This window comes from Toxotes jaculatrix, chromosome 20, assembly GCF_017976425.1.
Source record: "Toxotes jaculatrix isolate fToxJac2 chromosome 20, fToxJac2.pri, whole genome shotgun sequence".
Lineage (NCBI taxonomy): Eukaryota > Metazoa > Chordata > Actinopteri > Toxotidae > Toxotes > Toxotes jaculatrix.
In genome coordinates, this window is record NC_054413.1 from 2,286,029 (window position 1) to 2,304,898 (window position 18,870).

General features: G+C 36.8%; 1 protein-coding gene across 2 annotated transcripts in view; it reads right to left on the minus strand.

Annotated features, from left to right (window-relative positions):
* The window catches only part of LOC121200376 (cadherin-6-like), a 79,205-nt gene that overhangs the window by 27,059 nt on the left and 33,276 nt on the right, over positions 1 to 18,870 (minus strand). Inside the window, exons 5-8 of one of the 2 annotated variants that reach the window (XM_041065643.1) lie at positions 17,242 to 17,409; positions 14,929 to 15,116; positions 11,981 to 12,234; positions 7,737 to 7,873 (exon numbers count right to left, since the gene is read on the minus strand). In XM_041065643.1, the coding sequence (XP_040921577.1) occupies positions 7,737 to 7,873; positions 11,981 to 12,234; positions 14,929 to 15,116; positions 17,242 to 17,409 (747 nt within the window). Of the gene's footprint in view, positions 1 to 7,736; positions 7,874 to 10,338; positions 10,399 to 11,980; positions 12,235 to 14,928; positions 15,117 to 17,241; positions 17,410 to 18,870 lie in introns of those variants that run through there. The other variant, XM_041065645.1, reaches the window with a different exon arrangement.

Genomic DNA, 18,870 nt, shown 5'->3' on the forward strand with positions numbered 1-18,870 from the left:
GACGTTTTTTATGACATTTTGAGGTCGAAAAATTTTTTGACTTTTTTTGCCCGAAAAAAACGGCATACTATACTATGACGTTTTTTATGACATTTTGAGGTCGAAAAAAATGTTGACTTTTTTTGTCCGATTTTGACGCCATACTATACTATGACGCTTTTTATGACATTTTGAGGTCGAAAAAAATTTTGACTTTTTTTGTCCGAAAAAAACGGCATACTATACTATGACGTTTTTTATGACATTTTGAGGTCGAAAAAAATTTTGACTTTTTTTGCCCAAAAAAAAACGGCATACTATACTATGACGTTTTTTATGACATTTTGAGGTCGAAAAAAATTTTGACTTTTTTTGCCCGAAAAAAACGCCATACTATACTATGACGTTTTTTATGACATTTTGAGGTCGAAAAAAATTTTGACTTTTTTTGCCCGAAAAAAACGCCATGCTATACTATGACGTTTTTTATGACATTTTGAGGTCGAAAAAATTTTTGACTTTTTTTGCCCGAAAAAAACGCCATACTATACTATGACGTTTTTTATGACATTTTGAGGTCGAAAAAAATTTTGACTTTTTTTGTCCGATTTTGACGCCATACTATACTATGACGTTTTTTATGACATTTTGAGGTCGAAAAAAATTTGGACTTTTTTTGCCCGAAAAAAACGGCATACTATACTATGACGTTTTTTATGACATTTTGAGGTCGAAAAAAATTTTGACTTTTTTTGTCCGAAAAAAACGGCATACTATACTATGACGTTTTTTATGACATTTTGAGGTCGAAAAATTTTTTGACTTTTTTTGCCCGAAAAAAACGGCATACTATACTATGACGTTTTTTATGACATTTTGAGGTCGAAAAAAATTTTGACTTTTTTTGCCCAAAAAAAACGGCATACTATACTATGACGTTTTTTATGACATTTTGAGGTCGAAAAAATTTTTGACTTTTTTTGCCCGAAAAAAACGGCATACTATACTATGACGTTTTTTATGACATTTTGAGGTTGAAAAAATTTTTGACTTTTTTTGTCCAATTTTGACGCCATACTATACTATGACGTTTTTTATGACATTTTGAGGTCGAAAAAATTTTTGACTTTTTTTGCCCGAAAAAACGCCATACTATACTATGACGTTTTTTATGACATTTTGAGGTCGAAAAATTTTTTGACTTTTTTTGCCCGAAAAAAACGGCATACTATACTATGACGTTTTTTATGACATTTTGAGGTCGAAAAAAATGTTGACTTTTTTTGTCCGATTTTGACGCCATACTATACTATGACGCTTTTTATGACATTTTGAGGTCGAAAAAAATTTTGACTTTTTTTGTCCGAAAAAAACGGCATACTATACTATGACGTTTTTTATGACATTTTGAGGTCGAAAAATTTTTTGACTTTTTTTGCCCGAAAAAAACGGCATACTATACTATGACGTTTTTTATGACATTTTGAGGTCGAAAAAAATTTTGACTTTTTTTGCCCAAAAAAAACGGCATACTATACTATGACGTTTTTTATGACATTTTGAGGTCGAAAAAATTTTTGACTTTTTTTGCCCGAAAAAAACGGCATACTATACTATGACGTTTTTTTTGACATTTTGAGGTCGAAAAAATTTTTGACTTTTTTTGTCCAATTTTGACGCCATACTATACTATGACGTTTTTTATGACATTTTGAGGTCGAAAAAATTTTTGACTTTTTTTGCCCGAAAAAAACGGCATACTATACTATGACGTTTTTTATGACATTTTGAGGTCGAAAAATTTTTTGACTTTTTTTGCCTGAAAAAAACGCCATACTATACTATGACGTTTTTTATGACATTTTGAGGTCGAAAAAAATTTTGACTTTTTTTGTCCAATTTTGACGCCATACTATACTATGACGTTTTTTATGACATTTTGAGGTCGAAAAAATTTTTGACTTTTTTTGCCCGAAAAAAACGGCATACTATACTATGACGTTTTTTATGACATTTTGAGGTCGAAAAAAATTTTGACTTTTTTTGTCCGAAAAAAACGGCATACTATACTATGACGTTTTTTATGACATTTTGAGGTCGAAAAATTTTTTGACTTTTTTTGCCCGAAAAAAACGGCATACTATACTATGACGTTTTTTATGACATTTTGAGGTCGAAAAAAATTTTGACTTTTTTTGCCCAAAAAAAACGGCATACTATACTATGACGTTTTTTATGACATTTTGAGGTCGAAAAAATTTTTGACTTTTTTTGCCCGAAAAAAACGGCATACTATACTATGACGTTTTTTTTGACATTTTGAGGTCGAAAAAATTTTTGACTTTTTTTGTCCGATTTTGACGCCATACTATACTATGACGTTTTTTATGACATTTTGAGGTCGAAAAAATTTTTGACTTTTTTTGCCCGAAAAAAACGGCATACTATACTATGACGTTTTTTATGACATTTTGAGGTCGAAAAATTTTTTGACTTTTTTTGCCTGAAAAAAACGCCATACTATACTATGACGTTTTTTATGACATTTTGAGGTCGAAAAAAATTTTGACTTTTTTTGTCCAATTTTGACGCCATACTATACTATGACGTTTTTTATGACATTTTGAGGTCGAAAAAATTTTTGACTTTTTTTGCCCGAAAAAAACGGCATACTATACTATGACGTTTTTTTTGACATTTTGAGGTCGAAAAAATTTTTGACTTTTTTTGTCCAATTTTGACGCCATACTATACTATGACGTTTTTTATGACATTTTGAGGTCGAAAAAATTTTTGACTTTTTTTGCCCGAAAAAAACGGCATACTATACTATGACGTTTTTTATGACATTTTGAGGTCGAAAAATTTTTTGACTTTTTTTGCCTGAAAAAAACGCCATACTATACTATGACGTTTTTTATGACATTTTGAGGTCGAAAAAAATTTTGACTTTTTTTGTCCAATTTTGACGCCATACTATACTATGACGTTTTTTATGACATTTTGAGGTCGAAAAAATTTTTGACTTTTTTTGCCCGAAAAAAACGGCATACTATACTATGACGTTTTTTATGACATTTTGAGGTCGAAAAAAATTTGGACTTTTTTTGTCCGAAAAAAACGGCATACTATACTATGACGTTTTTTATGACATTTTGAGGTCGAAAAATTTTTTGACTTTTTTTGCCCGAAAAAAACGGCATACTATACTATGACGTTTTTTATGACATTTTGAGGTCGAAAAAAATTTTGACTTTTTTTGCCCAAAAAAAACGGCATACTATACTATGACGTTTTTTATGACATTTTGAGGTCGAAAAAATTTTTGACTTTTTTTGCCCGAAAAAAACGGCATACTATACTATGACGTTTTTTTTGACATTTTGAGGTCGAAAAAATTTTTGACTTTTTTTGTCCAATTTTGACGCCATACTATACTATGACGTTTTTTATGACATTTTGAGGTCGAAAAAATTTTTGACTTTTTTTGCCCGAAAAAACGGCATACTATACTATGATGTTTTTTATGACATTTTGAGGTCGAAAAATTTTTTGACTTTTTTTGCCTGAAAAAAACACCATACTATACTATGACGTTTTTTATGACATTTTGAGGTCGAAAAAATTTTTGACTTTTTTTGCCCGAAAAAAACGCCATACTATACTATGACGTTTTTTATGACATTTTGAGGTCGAAAAAAATTTTGACTTTTTTTGTCCAATTTTGACGCCATACTATACTATGACGTTTTTTATGACATTTTGAGGTCGAAAAATTTTTTGACTTTTTTTGCCCGAAAAAAACGCCATACTATACTATGACGTTTTTTATGACATTTTGAGGTCGAAAAAAATTTTGACTTTTTTTGCCCGAAAAAAAACGCCATACTATACTATGACGTTTTTTATGACATTTTGAGGTCGAAAAATTTTTTGACTTTTTTTGCCCGAAAAAAACGGCATACTATACTATGACGTTTTTTATGACATTTTGAGGTCGAAAAAAATTTTGACTTTTTTTGCCCAAAAAAAACGGCATACTATACTATGACGTTTTTTATGACATTTTGAGGTCGAAAAAATTTTTGACTTTTTTTGCCCGAAAAAACGCCATACTATACTATGACGTTTTTTATGACATTTTGAGGTCGAAAAATTTTTGACTTTTTTTGCCCGAAAAAAACGGCATACTATACTATGACGTTTTTTATGACATTTTGAGGTCGAAAAAAATGTTGACTTTTTTTGTCCGATTTTGACGCCATACTATACTATGACGCTTTTTATGACATTTTGAGGTCGAAAAAAATTTTGACTTTTTTTGTCCGAAAAAAACGGCATACTATACTATGACGTTTTTTATGACATTTTGAGGTCGAAAAAAATTTTGACTTTTTTTGCCCAAAAAAAACGGCATACTATACTATGACGTTTTTTATGACATTTTGAGGTCGAAAAAATTTTTGACTTTTTTTGCCCGAAAAAAACGCCATACTATACTATGACGTTTTTTATGACATTTTGAGGTCGAAAAAAATTTTGACTTTTTTTGCCCGAAAAAAACGCCATACTATACTATGACGTTTTTTATGACATTTTGAGGTCGAAAAAATTTTTGACTTTTTTTGTCCGATTTTGACGCCATACTATACTATGACGTTTTTTATGACATTTTGAGGTCGAAAAAAATTTGGACTTTTTTTGCCCGAAAAAAACGCCATACTATACTATGACGTTTTTTATGACATTTTGAGGTCGAAAAAAATTTTGACTTTTTTTGTCCGAAAAAAACGGCATACTATACTATGACGTTTTTTATGACATTTTGAGGTCGAAAAATTTTTTGACTTTTTTTGCCCGAAAAAAACGGCATACTATACTATGACGTTTTTTATGACATTTTGAGGTCGAAAAAAATTTTGACTTTTTTTGCCCAAAAAAAACGGCATACTATACTATGACGTTTTTTATGACATTTTGAGGTCGAAAAAATTTTTGACTTTTTTTGCCCGAAAAAAACGGCATACTATACTATGACGTTTTTTTTGACATTTTGAGGTCGAAAAATTTTTTGACTTTTTTTGTCCAATTTTGACGCCATACTATACTATGACGTTTTTTATGACATTTTGAGGTCGAAAAAATTTTTGACTTTTTTTGCCCGAAAAAAACGGCATACTATACTATGACGTTTTTTATGACATTTTGAGGTCGAAAAATTTTTTGACTTTTTTTGCCTGAAAAAAACGCCATACTATACTATGACGTTTTTTATGACATTTTGAGGTCGAAAAAAATTTTGACTTTTTTTGTCCAATTTTGACGCCATACTATACTATGACGTTTTTTATGACATTTTGAGGTCGAAAAAATTTTTGACTTTTTTTGCCCGAAAAAAACGGCATACTATACTATGACGTTTTTTATGACATTTTGAGGTCGAAAAAAATTTGGACTTTTTTTGCCCGAAAAAAACGGCATACTATACTATGACGTTTTTTATGACATTTTGAGGTCGAAAAAAATTTTGACTTTTTTTGTCCGAAAAAAACGGCATACTATACTATGACGTTTTTTATGACATTTTGAGGTCAAAAAATTTTTTGACTTTTTTTGCCCGAAAAAAAACGGCATACTATACTATGACGTTTTTTATGACATTTTGAGGTCGAAAAAAATTTTGACTTTTTTTGCCCAAAAAAAACGGCATACTATACTATGACGTTTTTTATGACATTTTGAGGTCGAAAAAATTTTTGACTTTTTTTGCCCGAAAAAAACGGCATACTATACTATGACGTTTTTTATGACATTTTGAGGTCGAAAAAATTTTTGACTTTTTTTGTCCAATTTTGACGCCATACTATACTATGACGTTTTTTATGACATTTTGAGGTCGAAAAAATTTTTGACTTTTTTTGCCCGAAAAAAACGCCATACTATACTATGACGTTTTTTATGACATTTTGAGGTCGAAAAAATTTTTGACTTTTTTTGCCTGAAAAAAACGCCATACTATACTATGACGTTTTTTATGACATTTTGAGGTCGAAAAAAATTTTGACTTTTTTTGTCCAATTTTGACGCCATACTATACTATGACGTTTTTTATGACATTTTGAGGTCGAAAAAATTTTTGACTTTTTTTGCCCGAAAAAAACGCCATACTATACTATGACGTTTTTTATGACATTTTGAGGTCGAAAAAAATTTTGACTTTTTTTGCCCGAAAAAAACGCCATACTATACTATGACGTTTTTTATGACATTTTGAGGTCGAAAAAAATTTTGACTTTTTTTGTCCGATTTTGACGCCTTACTATACTATGACGTTTTTTATGACATTTTGAGGTCGAAAAATTTTTTGACTTTTTTTGCCCGAAAAAACGGCATACTATACTATGATGTTTTTTATGACATTTTGAGGTCGAAAAATTTTTTGACTTTTTTTGCCCGAAAAAAACACCATACTATACTATGACGTTTTTTATGACATTTTGAGGTCGAAAAAATTTTTGACTTTTTTTGCCCGAAAAAAACGCCATACTATACTATGACGTTTTTTATGACATTTTGAGGTCGAAAAAATTTTTGACTTTTTTTGCCCGAAAAAAACGGCATACTATACTATGACGTTTTTTATGACATTTTGAGGTCGAAAAAAATTTTTACTTTTTTTGCCCGAAAAAAACGGCATACTATACTATGACGTTTTTTATGACATTTTGAGGTCGAAAAAAATTTTGACTTTTTTTGCCCGAAAAAAACGCCATACTATACTATGACGTTTTTTATGACATTTTGAGGTCGAAAAAAATTTTGACTTTTTTTGCCCGAAAAAAACGCCATACTATACTATGACGTTTTTTATGACATTTTGAGGTCGAAAAAATTTGGACTTTTTTTGTCCAATTTTGACGCCTTACTATACTATGACGTTTTTTATGACATTTTGAGGTCGAAAAAATTTTTGACTTTTTTTGCCCGAAAAAAACGGCATACTATACTATGACGTTTTTTATGACATTTTGAGGTAAAAAAAAATTTGGACTTTTTTTGGCCGATTTTGACGCCTTACTATACTATGACGTTTTTTATGACAAAAAAGTCTAAAAAAAATTTTTGGACTTTTTTTGGACGATTTTGACGCCTTACTATACTATGACTATTTTTGGTCATAGTATAGAAGTCTGGCTTATAAATGTGAAACCTCTGAAGGAAGTGTGGAGTTTCACTCATGGGAACTTTACACCAAACAAAAAAGTGCGGCACGAGGATGCTTGATGAAAGGGAAAAGTATTTCTGATTAGAAATTTATCCAAACAACCAACAGAAATGGAGGATGGTTTGATTCAGCAAACTTTACCAACACCACATTAAAACAAGGGCAATTGTTTGATGTAGAATGAAAGAAATATACTTTTAAAACAGGGAAAATTAGGAATACATGCAAATTTCTAATATAAGCTTACACTCAAAAAGGCCTGGTTCTTTCTACACTTTAAGATAAAAGAAGGCCTCTTCCACTTTTCGAGATTTCATAGTGTACAAGTGCTGTTCAGGGTTGGGAACAAACACCAGCTACCAGCCAATGGGGAACAGGATGTGTCTGGTTCTTGGGCTCTACAAAACCAAATTTTTTCAGTTAAGCACACAACATTCAGAGGTTAGTATCTATTCCAAAAATCCAATTTGGCTGGCAAAATAAGAGGACGTGGGTGAACAGAAATGTCTGCTTCCTGTCCTGTTGCACTTACTGAACTCTGTGGCGATGACGGAGATGTTGTGCCAGGCGTTCTCTTCTCTGTCCAGCTCCCTGAGGATAAACACTGACCCGTTGCCTGCATGGATGTTGAACACCCTGTCCATGTCTGTGCGCCGATCAATAGAGTACCTGCACAAAAGAACACACAGGAATCGGCTTTTAAACTTGTGCACTCAGGCTGTGTGCAAGTGTTTTGTGTTCCCTGGGCGAGGCCTACAGGGTACAGTCACATTCACTGAGTTTCTCAGGTGTAAACCATAATAGAAATGGTCACATTTACTGGTGAGTCCTGATTAAATTTGTTTCAGGAGGTACTTAAGAAAAAACAAACAAGAGATCAACTTGTCTGCAAACCAAACCATGGAGATAGTTTCAGGTGTACAAGCTGAGGTCTCTGAAACATCTGCTGCCATGAATTACATGTGCTGCTCAACATTTAAAATTCACATTTCACAAATTAAAGAGGAATATTCTATTACAGAAACAATGTTCTTTTAACACAGAGATTACTGTCAACAGGTTTTATCAGGTTTAATCTTTGGATTATCTATATTTAACAGGACACTGTAGGACAAGTTGCTTTTGAGCTTTGCAAATGTCATCCCACAAAATTCAGTTTGCCTCCACTGCATTTAAAGATTTGATCAGTGATTGAATGTAAAGCCTTGTCCACCACCAACATCCAAACCAGGATGAGACTGGATGCTGTCACTCTTACAGATTTTCTCATTTGCTTTGGCACAGCCATCGAGTGAAAATCACAATTTTCAAAACACTGTAAAATTTTCAAAATTAACAGTCTATTGTCTCACACATAATTTAAATGTATAAGTACTGATGTCTTGAGCTGAGCCAGTGATGCACTGCGTTAGATCAGATCTGATCAAAATGGTTTACGCTGCTTTTCTGTTTCATTTTAAGCATATTAAGGCCACATTTCTGCCAACTGTGACTTTTCAACCTTTCAAACATAAATCTTTAGTATTAAATGCCACAAGAATAATACACAAGTGAATCTTTAAGTTCATGTTCATCCTTAACTTTAAACCTGGCCACACAAACCAGACTTTGTGATTTGGGAGGACTGACACTTTAACATATTTGACATACAGTCCTCTTTGGCACTAACAATCGGTTCTGTGGTGATGACGGATTTATGTAAGTGTTTGCAGTCCCACACACACACACAAAGACACACACAAAGGAACCAACAGGTTATCCAGTTGTGTTGTTTTTCTCTGCTTCCCAGACTACTGTGATACATCAGTGTGATTAATGGAGTGGCAGGCATCAGGAGGGCCAGCGTAAGAGGAAGGAGACCCCCGAGGGGAGACTATGAACCACGGCTCTCAATGCACCGTCGCACCGCTCTCCTCACTCCACAGATCCTCCCCCCTTCCCCCAGCCATCCCCAACCCCTTCTCCTCAGCCCCTCCCTGCTGCTTCTCCTGCATCAACCATTTTAGTGTCTTTATCTAAACACTCCCTCCTTGTCTCTGCCTGCCTCTCCTCCACTCCTACCACCTAGCCCAGACCGAGAGTAACTCTAACCTTGTTAAATCTGCGTCGGCCGTGGGCTTTACTAATTGCTTTTCTAATATTCCCAATAATTCAGCTGGCTGCGCCCTAACCCTTCCCCTGATTAATGACTGAGAGATAACAGCGCGCCTTGTCCTGACCGGGCATCCAAAGTGCTGCTCTCAGCAAGCAGGCAGCTGGCTGGATGGGAGGCCAGGCAGAAGGACACGGAGGGTTACAGAAATGTTAGTGATCAGCGGGTTGGGACATATTTTCTCTTTCCATTCTACAGAAGTTACATGACCGACTGGCTTACCCACAGTATTTTCAGAAGACACTCTTTGAGAGCAAGAGTCAGTGGAAGTATTTATGTCAGGATTTGTAGGTCAGAAGGTATCTAATTTGACCTCGGGTAAGTTTGGAGATTTTTAAGATCGATGATACATGTAATAGCTGGTTCAACATCAGTTAAATTACTGTATTTTAGTTAGTTAATGTTTATTTTGAGTATCAATATATCTGCTGATCTGAACAAATTCAACACCTAAAATTACTGAATTACTTAATACTTAATTGATGGAGAAAAGCAGTGAACTCTCACAACTAAGAAGATGAAATTTTAAAAAAGTTTGTTTTTTTCCAAGCAAAAATAAAATAATTCAACAGTATCAAAATATGAGCTGTGTTTTCTGTCCACTGACTGACCAGTCGACAACTGCTGCAGCTGCACTATATATCAATGCAAAGCAGGTCCTAACTACACGATCATATACAGTCTGCTGTTATATGGAACGTAGTTGACTATAAAATAAACTTCTTTTAGCTCAGTTTACAAAATAATTCTCAAGATCCATTTAGCGCCTGTCCTGAAACTTTTGACCTTAATAGAGAATGATCTTCATCAAGAGAATTTGCCATTGTCACTGAATTGCTAATTGTTCAGATTCATTCTTTCATTCATTCATTCATTCTATGAAAACTATAAATAATGCATTAGCATAAAACTTTTGCTGTATAAAGAACGTAAATCTAAGACACTTAAACGTGCTTTTAACAACCAAAGAACCGAAACTTACAGGAATTGCTTTCGAAGGCGTCTAGGAAAAGTGTAAGACACGGAACTTCCTCCATGTTCGTCAGAGATTCACCTGTGTACAACCATGTTTACAACCGGTCTTCTCAATCCCATAATGCACAGCGCATCTCTTACAGTCCGTCAAAATAAAAGTCACCGTGAATTAATGCAAAATAACGCAGTGCTGTCTGTTTTTAGCTGTAAATAATATTTTTAACATTTAATTCATTTAACAATAAATGAATTACGAACTTTCTTCTTTTTTAAAGAACTAAAGGGTAAATCTCATCATTTAACCAGAGGGCAGAACACCATGCTACTCAGATATTTTTAAACCTCAGTCTATAACTTGTTCAGTTTCATGCCAAACTATTAAAAGGTTTTTAGTGTTTATTTCCAAAGTTTGCCCTTGGTAAACTAAATACTGGAAACAGCATTTAGAAAATCACCACATTAAAATGCTTCATTGAAACAGGACTAATAAAAATCTAATGAAACAGCTTTTTAAGGCAGAGTAGCTCATCACGCCTACAGCAACAAACAATTTCAGATTTCACCACCTTCAAATTCAGGGGTTAACTTTCATCATTGTGAACATCTGATGTGAAACTGTCCTGATTTATCAGCCGAACCTTTATGTTAAGGTGCGTCTTCTTCTTTGCCTACGTAATGTAAATGTGTGCACGTTCACCCGTGCTTACAAAGGGACTTGTGTGTATGCATCAATGCCTAAATGTGCACATGTCTGCATATGTGATGGGCAGCCGTGCGAGCTAATGAAGATAACCGTCTCAGTGACTTCCTCATGCCAGGCAGCCCTCAGGCTTCCCGGTTCTCCTCCTCCACTGCGCAGCTTTAAATGCCACGGGGTAGCTACCTCCTTGATGATGGGCGATAAAAGAGAATGATATCATATTTGACACCTGCAATAAAGTGGTGGAACTTCAACCTTGAGAGCCAACTCCCTTAGTGCATCATAAAAATGAAAAAGTCTTTGAGATTCAGTCGAAGGCGCAGCCTCATACCCCACTGCCACTACTCCTATTTAATAGAAGACTTGCATAATTTTGTATCTCCATGAACTGAATGGACTGACTCCATGAGTTGTGTAAGTGAACGTTTGAACATTTCAGTATTTAGCTGTATTTTCTATGTCTCATAGAACGATGTGTCTTTCTACCAACTACTTAATTTCATCACAGTATGTGAACATCTACACGCAAGTCATTAAAGTGGAGTTTCCTGATAGTTAAAGCATCAAAATTTGAACAACTTGTCTCAAAAACTTAAATGACCATTCACAGTTTTACACATTTTAGATCTTTTGCTAACATCTGTGTGTGCGCCAGACATTTTTACTGATCATGTTCAAATGCATACCATACAAGTGCTGGTTTGTAAATGTTTTTTTTTTTTTGTTTGTTTTTTTTGTTTGTTTGTTTGTTGTTTTTAATGAACTGTCACGCTCAGTCTTTTTAATTGTTTTTTTGTACAGATAATTCATGGAATTCTGAATTCTAAAACACAGCAGCACAGGTAGTTAAATGGTTAGCTGTACAGTCAAATATTTTTGACTTTTAGTAATGGGACTAAAACATGGGAAACACTGGTATGGTCCTTTAAGATATGATGTGGTTCAGTACCTGACGAGACTGTTTTTGTCATCGGGATCAGACGCGCTGACGGAGCCGATGACGGTGTTCTTGGCTGCATCTTCTTTGACTTCCATCACGTAGCTGGCTCGCTCGAACACCGGCGGCTCGTCCACGTCCTCCACGATGATCTTGATGGTGGCCTCGTCCCTGAATGGGCCCATGGAGAAGAAGCGAGGGTTGATGTGGACGTTTTCCACCTGAACGCGGAGACTGTACTGACGCTTTCTCTCAAAGTCCAGAGGCTGCAGAACAGAGTGAGAAAACATACAAGGAAGCTATTTAACATACTGTAACTCCACACATTTCCTTTGTTTTCTTGAATTAAAAAGAAAATTCTTCTGTGATGTTTTTTTTTTTTTTTTGCTTTAATCATAGCCTGTGTCCCTTAATATTTACTTTTAAACATTCATTTGTATGCAGCAGCACGCTCAGCTGTTGATTTTCAGGAAAACTAATCTCCATTCAGAGCATCCTGCCACATTTAACTTCAGGTCAAATTGGGATTTTATTCATTAAACTGACAGAGCATCATCTAATAAGTGCCTGTGAAGGGGCTCAGTGTTTTGTTCAAGGTGGACACACACACACATGGGCTGCTGCACAGATCAGACCTGTGCTCTTTTGGACATGGAACGGCCTTTTTCTTGCTGCTGCCACAGCCTGAATAATGTGACTGGTGTGTCATTTTACAAGAACAATTTCAGCGATATATAAATTTCACATAAACTTTATGCTTCAGATGCAGTTTGAATGCAAAATAATGTACAAACGCTATACATTTCCATGTTCTTTTGTTTTGTTGTTGTTTCTTCTTCTCCAGTCAGACAAAGACATGCCACATTTTCAATCAACTCATCTGATGTTTGTGCTTTTCAACTTGATTTCCTGATCCCCTCCACACAATCAATCAAAGCTGTCTCTCGATGTCTGCTGGGTGACATCTGTTCATTTTGGTGTTGTTGTTTTACTTTTTATTTTTTGTTGTTAAATGAAGAGATCAGATACGCCAGATTACTCTAAACACAACAGGGAAAATACTGATGTTTGGTGTGTCAGACTTTGGTGTGGTGTTTCATTTGACTAAACTTCCATCAATTAATGAGGATGATTAGAATTGTAAAGATTTAATAAGGCTTCATTTTGTGGAAGTTTTCCTACACCATATTTATGCTAGACTGTTTCTGTTGGCATACAGGCTTTTATTTTACCCATTTGTTTGCTTAAAAGGAAGCAGCTTTTTATGAATGATCCGGTGTAATCCTGCATCTACTGTACACTGCTCTTACATCCTATAATTTACAGTCAGTGCAGGGTGATTAGTAGCCTGATTCCTGCATGACTGGTAAAGTTATTCATTTTAACGGTATGTTTTTGCTTTTATGTTCCTTTTCTAAACTTTTTTTTTGAAGGTATCCCCCTATTGATGGAAATAATTGGGGAGCGGTGCATTTTAATGACTGTGCGCCCAGTGCTGAGCAGGAGCAGCTGGATCAGAGTGAGCTTCCTCACGGGCTGCCTACTGTACATATGAAAGGATTCCGGGTCCGTGATTGTTGGAAACAGCCCATGAAAGCTTGAAAAATCCAGATGGAACAAACCGTTTTCTGAAGCCATGAATAATAACATAATATGAGCCACTGATTTCTGGTGTTTCGTGTTAAGGCAAGAGGGGGACCACACGTCAACGGGTGGAATATGTTGCTTTGAAGGACCGGTACAAGCAGAGATGGGACGCACTACCACTTGACAAGCCCATTTAATTAGTAGGTTCAGAATTAGGGCATGCTCACTCCTCACACGCACACTCTGCCTGCACACCACATCCACTACAGCACCGCCGCGGCTACAAAAGGCAATTATGTCATCTTCCACTTAATGATGGCATGATGGAAGCGATCGATCGAAGGCTGTAGAGAGGGCGCTTGATAAGGCAACTGCCAGATTCTGTTGAATACATCAGAAACACGGCACAGCACAGTGCTGAATGCTGCGATCCATACTGAGCATCAATATTTCTGCTTTGGTCTCAGCTGAGAGGAAGAATGAATCTCACTCAAAACACATGTAGTGGAAGTGTGGGCAAGTGTAAGCTGAAATCTAATAACTCTACTGTCCATCTTCTGGCTGTCAGAGCGTATGGAAATAAAAAGTTTCTATCGCTTTGCTCTTTTATTGAGCTCATGCAGTTATTGCAGTTCATTGTGTTGCTTCCCCTTTTTTGTCAGTATGAGAGGTGGGATGGTTACATGCAGGGGAGCAGGTCTGGTTTGAGAGAGCACAGTGAAGTCGAGGATCCTTGAAGAACAAAAAAACCAAAACCAAAACTGAAGCTAGGAGAATAAATGCAATAAATTTTCATTGCATTTATTTTTATCTAGCAAATAATACTTTATGGCCTGACTTAAAATCCCTAATACTTTTATTAATAGAGAATAATTTAATGATAGATCATATTCTTTTTATACATTCAGATTATCATGAAATCACACCCATGTCACATCTGAATGTCTCCTGTGTGGACGTGCTGTTATTGTAAATAAAAATGTAGATATTTTTTTTTTCTTGGTAAACACGCAGTGGACGTTAGTCTCATTTAGCTGGTTTGTGTCTGCAGGGCTTCCTCTGAGGCAGCGTGACGCCCAAATAAGCAACTGCAAACAGAGGGTTAGGGTAGCCTGGCAGGCAAAGCCCAGGGCGAAGAAAGACAACAAAGTATATCAACTCAGAGCTTCTCTCATCTGGATTTTGGCAGCACTACTGTAACAGGACACTGTTTTTTAAGTGAGATGTTAGTGAGTAAATTAAGTCGTAACAATTAAAGTTTGGGGGAGAACACGCCCATGCACATCCCCACAGGAAACTACACCACCTTTACTAATTTGGGCACATAACCCCCCCTCGCCCATATATTGTAACAGTAACTGAGAGTCCCTGACCTTCCTCAGCACGATGACGCCCTCTTGCGTGCTCCTATTGGTGGTGATATCGAACATGCCGGGGCCGTCGCTCCCGATGATCCTGTAGTCCATCTCCGCGTTCTCACCGATGTCGGCGTCCATGGCTCGGATCACTCCCAGTGTTGCCCCAAGCTCGATGGACTCGGGCACTCTGAACTCGTAGAGGGCTGCAGAGAAAGAATTTTACCTTTGTGATTTGGTTGTCACATGAAAAGAAGAATTGTAGGACAACATTGTCAAAATGCTCAGGGGAAAAAAGGAAGAGATGGAGAAAAAAAGGATCAGGACAGAAAGAGAGTCAGGCATTGAGTGTGTGTGAGCACGGCCATGACAACCCAAATCATGTCCTTGGTATTTCTTTTCACGTGCTTTTCCATTTTTTCACACAAAGGTCCAATTCATGTAAGAGGTGAATCGATGCTTCAATTACAATTTTATGAAAATTAAAAGCCTTATTAAGAAGAATTAATGCTCCAAAAGATTAATTTACAAAAATACAAAGAATACACCAGCCAAAACAAAAACACCACCACCCCTGATCCCCAAACGTCATATCCTGAGCATTTTCATGACCCTGTTAGTGAATAAAGAAAGGCTGTGAGTGGGTGAGTCAGAGAGCACGAATACAGGAGAGTAGGTCAGGAAGAGAGTGAGTCAGAGCCAATCAGAGAGCAGCAATATAAGAGCCCGCTGTAGATCAGCTGTGGAGCAGACATTTCATATGCGGTAAAACATATTTCATCTCCAAAACAGACATTTGGCCTTTTAACATAAGTTGCTGCAAGCACTATTGACTCACTACTCGAAGTTTAGGATGTAACATAAATTCAGGGCCAATTTGCTCGACATAAATTAATTGCTGCTTCTTCTTCTTCTTCTTCTTCTTTTTTTCTTTTTATTTTGTAAGATGATTTCCTGGTTTGAGGTGGATAAATTGATGGCTGCCTGTCGGCCGCGGCGGCCCCGGCTGCATCTCGTATGCTTAAATAAATAGCTGGACTGCAGGAGGGAGCGGGTGTGATATACACACAGCCTGCGGAGACAAACAGCACTGACACACTAATAAAACATGCTGACAGTGTTTTGGCAACGCCTGAGTCGGCAGGTCGCCGTGACGCTGACACTTGCCTCCACACACACACATACACACACACGCTGAAAGTGACGCACCAGAAGAAGGTTTCCCTAGGCTAACAGGTATTTAGCATTGGGTGGAAAAGAAGAGGCATCACTCCGGCAGACAACAATGATATCGCTTCCTGACACTCTACCTCCTCTGGGTGTCCCATTACAATATTTCTTTCTCTTTCTCCCTCTTTCAATCTTCCTCCCTGTCTGCCTCCCCCCCTCCCTCCATCACAGGCTGTCTTTCTGTCGTCTGCCTCACTCTTCCTCTTTCTTCCCCTATCTTCCCCTCCTGTCACCTCCTCCATCCCTGTCGTATCCATCTCCTCCCTCCCTGCTCTCACTGTTCATTCACTGGCGTTGGAGCTGAGATGACAGCGTCTGTCTCCCCCCTCCCTCCGTCCCCCACAAGCTGGCGGGAGGGGGGAGTGATAAATGGGGGGGTGGCGGGAGTTCTGCGGTCGCGTGCTTGCCTTGCGTTCGCGGCTGTGCGCACGCGTCGCCCACTGTACAGTTGGCGCTTGCTGTTACTGAGGGGGAAACATGACGACACCAGTAATCTGTCAATCTGATCTGGCTGCTGTCGCCGTTTGCCAAATGCATGAGAGGAAGTGAGACAGGCAGGAGGAGGGGGATCAGAGAGGGAAGGGAGACAATGTGTGAGACTGAAAGAGAGTAGGAAGGGAGTAGAAAAGAGGGATTGATGATTGATGAGTGAGAGGGTAACAAAAAAGGGAAAAAAATGCAGCAAGGACAGTTGGAGCACTAAATTGAGAACATTGGTTTTATGGAGTAAAAGGCAGCAGAGGAAAGACTTAATAGCAGGAGATAGACAAAGAGAGAGGAAGAGTAGGGGAGATAAAACCCAGTGAATGTACTCTCTTCATTTAATAGGGATTACAGGGCTGATCTGATGCACTTTGCAGGACCCTTCGCTCTGTCATATGGCTCTATATTTAATTATTCACTGCCTTTAAGAGGCCTGCCTTAGTCACACAAAACCCAGAGCTCCCTGCAATAATCCAAATTCATTCTGAAACTGACACCAGATGGGGGCTGCCTGCCTGGCACCGACTCACACTGACAAGTGGTTTTCATGGGCTGAGGATTGGTCACTGTGTGTGTGTGCGCGCGCTTGTGTGTGTGTTTCCAGAAGGCTATACTCACTCTTGGTGAAGCGTGGCGGGTTGTCGTTCACGTCGGAGAGGGTGATGCTGACCGTAGTGGTTCCTGAGAGGCCGCCCATCTGTCCGGCCATGTCCTTAGCCTGGATCACAACCTGGTAGTTTTCTTTGACTTCCCTGTCCATGCCAGGCAGAGCTGTCTTGATCAGGCCTGAGGAAAAACACACAGATTTACAGAGAGAATTCGTTGTAAAAGACCATCCTTCAAATCAAGTCGAGTTTACTTAGATAAAGGGCTAGACTTAAAGGAGTTTCACTTATTTTTTTTTTATATTTTATTATGTGTCGTTTTATTACATTAAAAAATGAATATAAATGAGAAAATCCCATTTGCTGCCCAAACTCTGAAGTTTAACTACTTATTTTTATGTATTTTTAAGGACTCGTGCATAATCAGCAGCTCATTTGCCCATTTTACTCTTCACTTTCTATAACTGAAAGCATTTTCTGAGGAGAGCTCTGCACAAGAGGGCCTCGTGACCTCGTTGATCCTTCAACTGCGGTCACCAGTGTCGCTGTGGAGCAGCAAACATAACTTTGGATGTGTGGGAACATAAAATCTGAGTGAATGTCAGTTTAAACCTGCTCATTTTTCAAAAATCAAGGTATTTTTCTATTAAAATTGATAAAAAAAAAAAACAACAAACTGATGATTTTTAGTTATGCAGTATCTATTCTAATAATATTGGGTAAAGCATCTCTACATTACATTTGATTACATTAGATTAATATTTCTTGCTACCAATTAAACAAAATACATTTCATAATTTAAGCAATTTAAGCATACATAAACTGTAAATGAAGATGAATGTATGTAAAATAAACCAATAAACAGTATGTACAAGTGTAAGCTGACTGCAGCTGACTCAATGAGCACAATAAACTAAAATGAAAAGAGACAGCATCGTATTATGATAATCAACGAATGATTTAAGTTACTTTTCAAGAAAAAAATTCTTAAAATCTCTAGTTACAGCATCTTCACTGTGACTATTTGCTGCTTTTCTCGGTTTAGTATGACCTTAAACTGATTACCTTGTTACAAAATAAGACAGTTACATTGGACTCTGGAAAGCTGGGGTGGATATTTCTTTTATAATTTTCTGATATTTTTAACCTGATTTTAACTAATTCATCCAGACGATAATTAGATGATTCATAGACAATGAAAATAATTATTGCCTGCAGCACAAATACAGTTTGTACAATATGCCACTATGAAATGTCAGTCGTGTAACTCAAGTATGAACTGAACCAGTTAATAGTATCTACACCTCTTTAGCTCGGTGGTAGGTCATTTTTAAACTATGGCAGATTGGCAGGTTTGTGTACAAACTTCATAACATCAACCGAACACATGACATGGAAATAATGAAGTGTTTCCACAGGTGGGCTGATTATATATCTGAAAATCACTGTGCTCACCTGAAAGATTTCGAAAAATTAGCCTGTCTGCATCAGCTGTATTGAATTAATGATATTTCATTTTTTTAGATTTATGCATCTACAGGCCAGATAATTAAACCACTAAGAACATTTTATTACTGAAAGGTCAGTGCTCTTGCTCAGTATGCGCAGCAGCACGGAGCTCAGTGGCCACCCAGGAGCACAT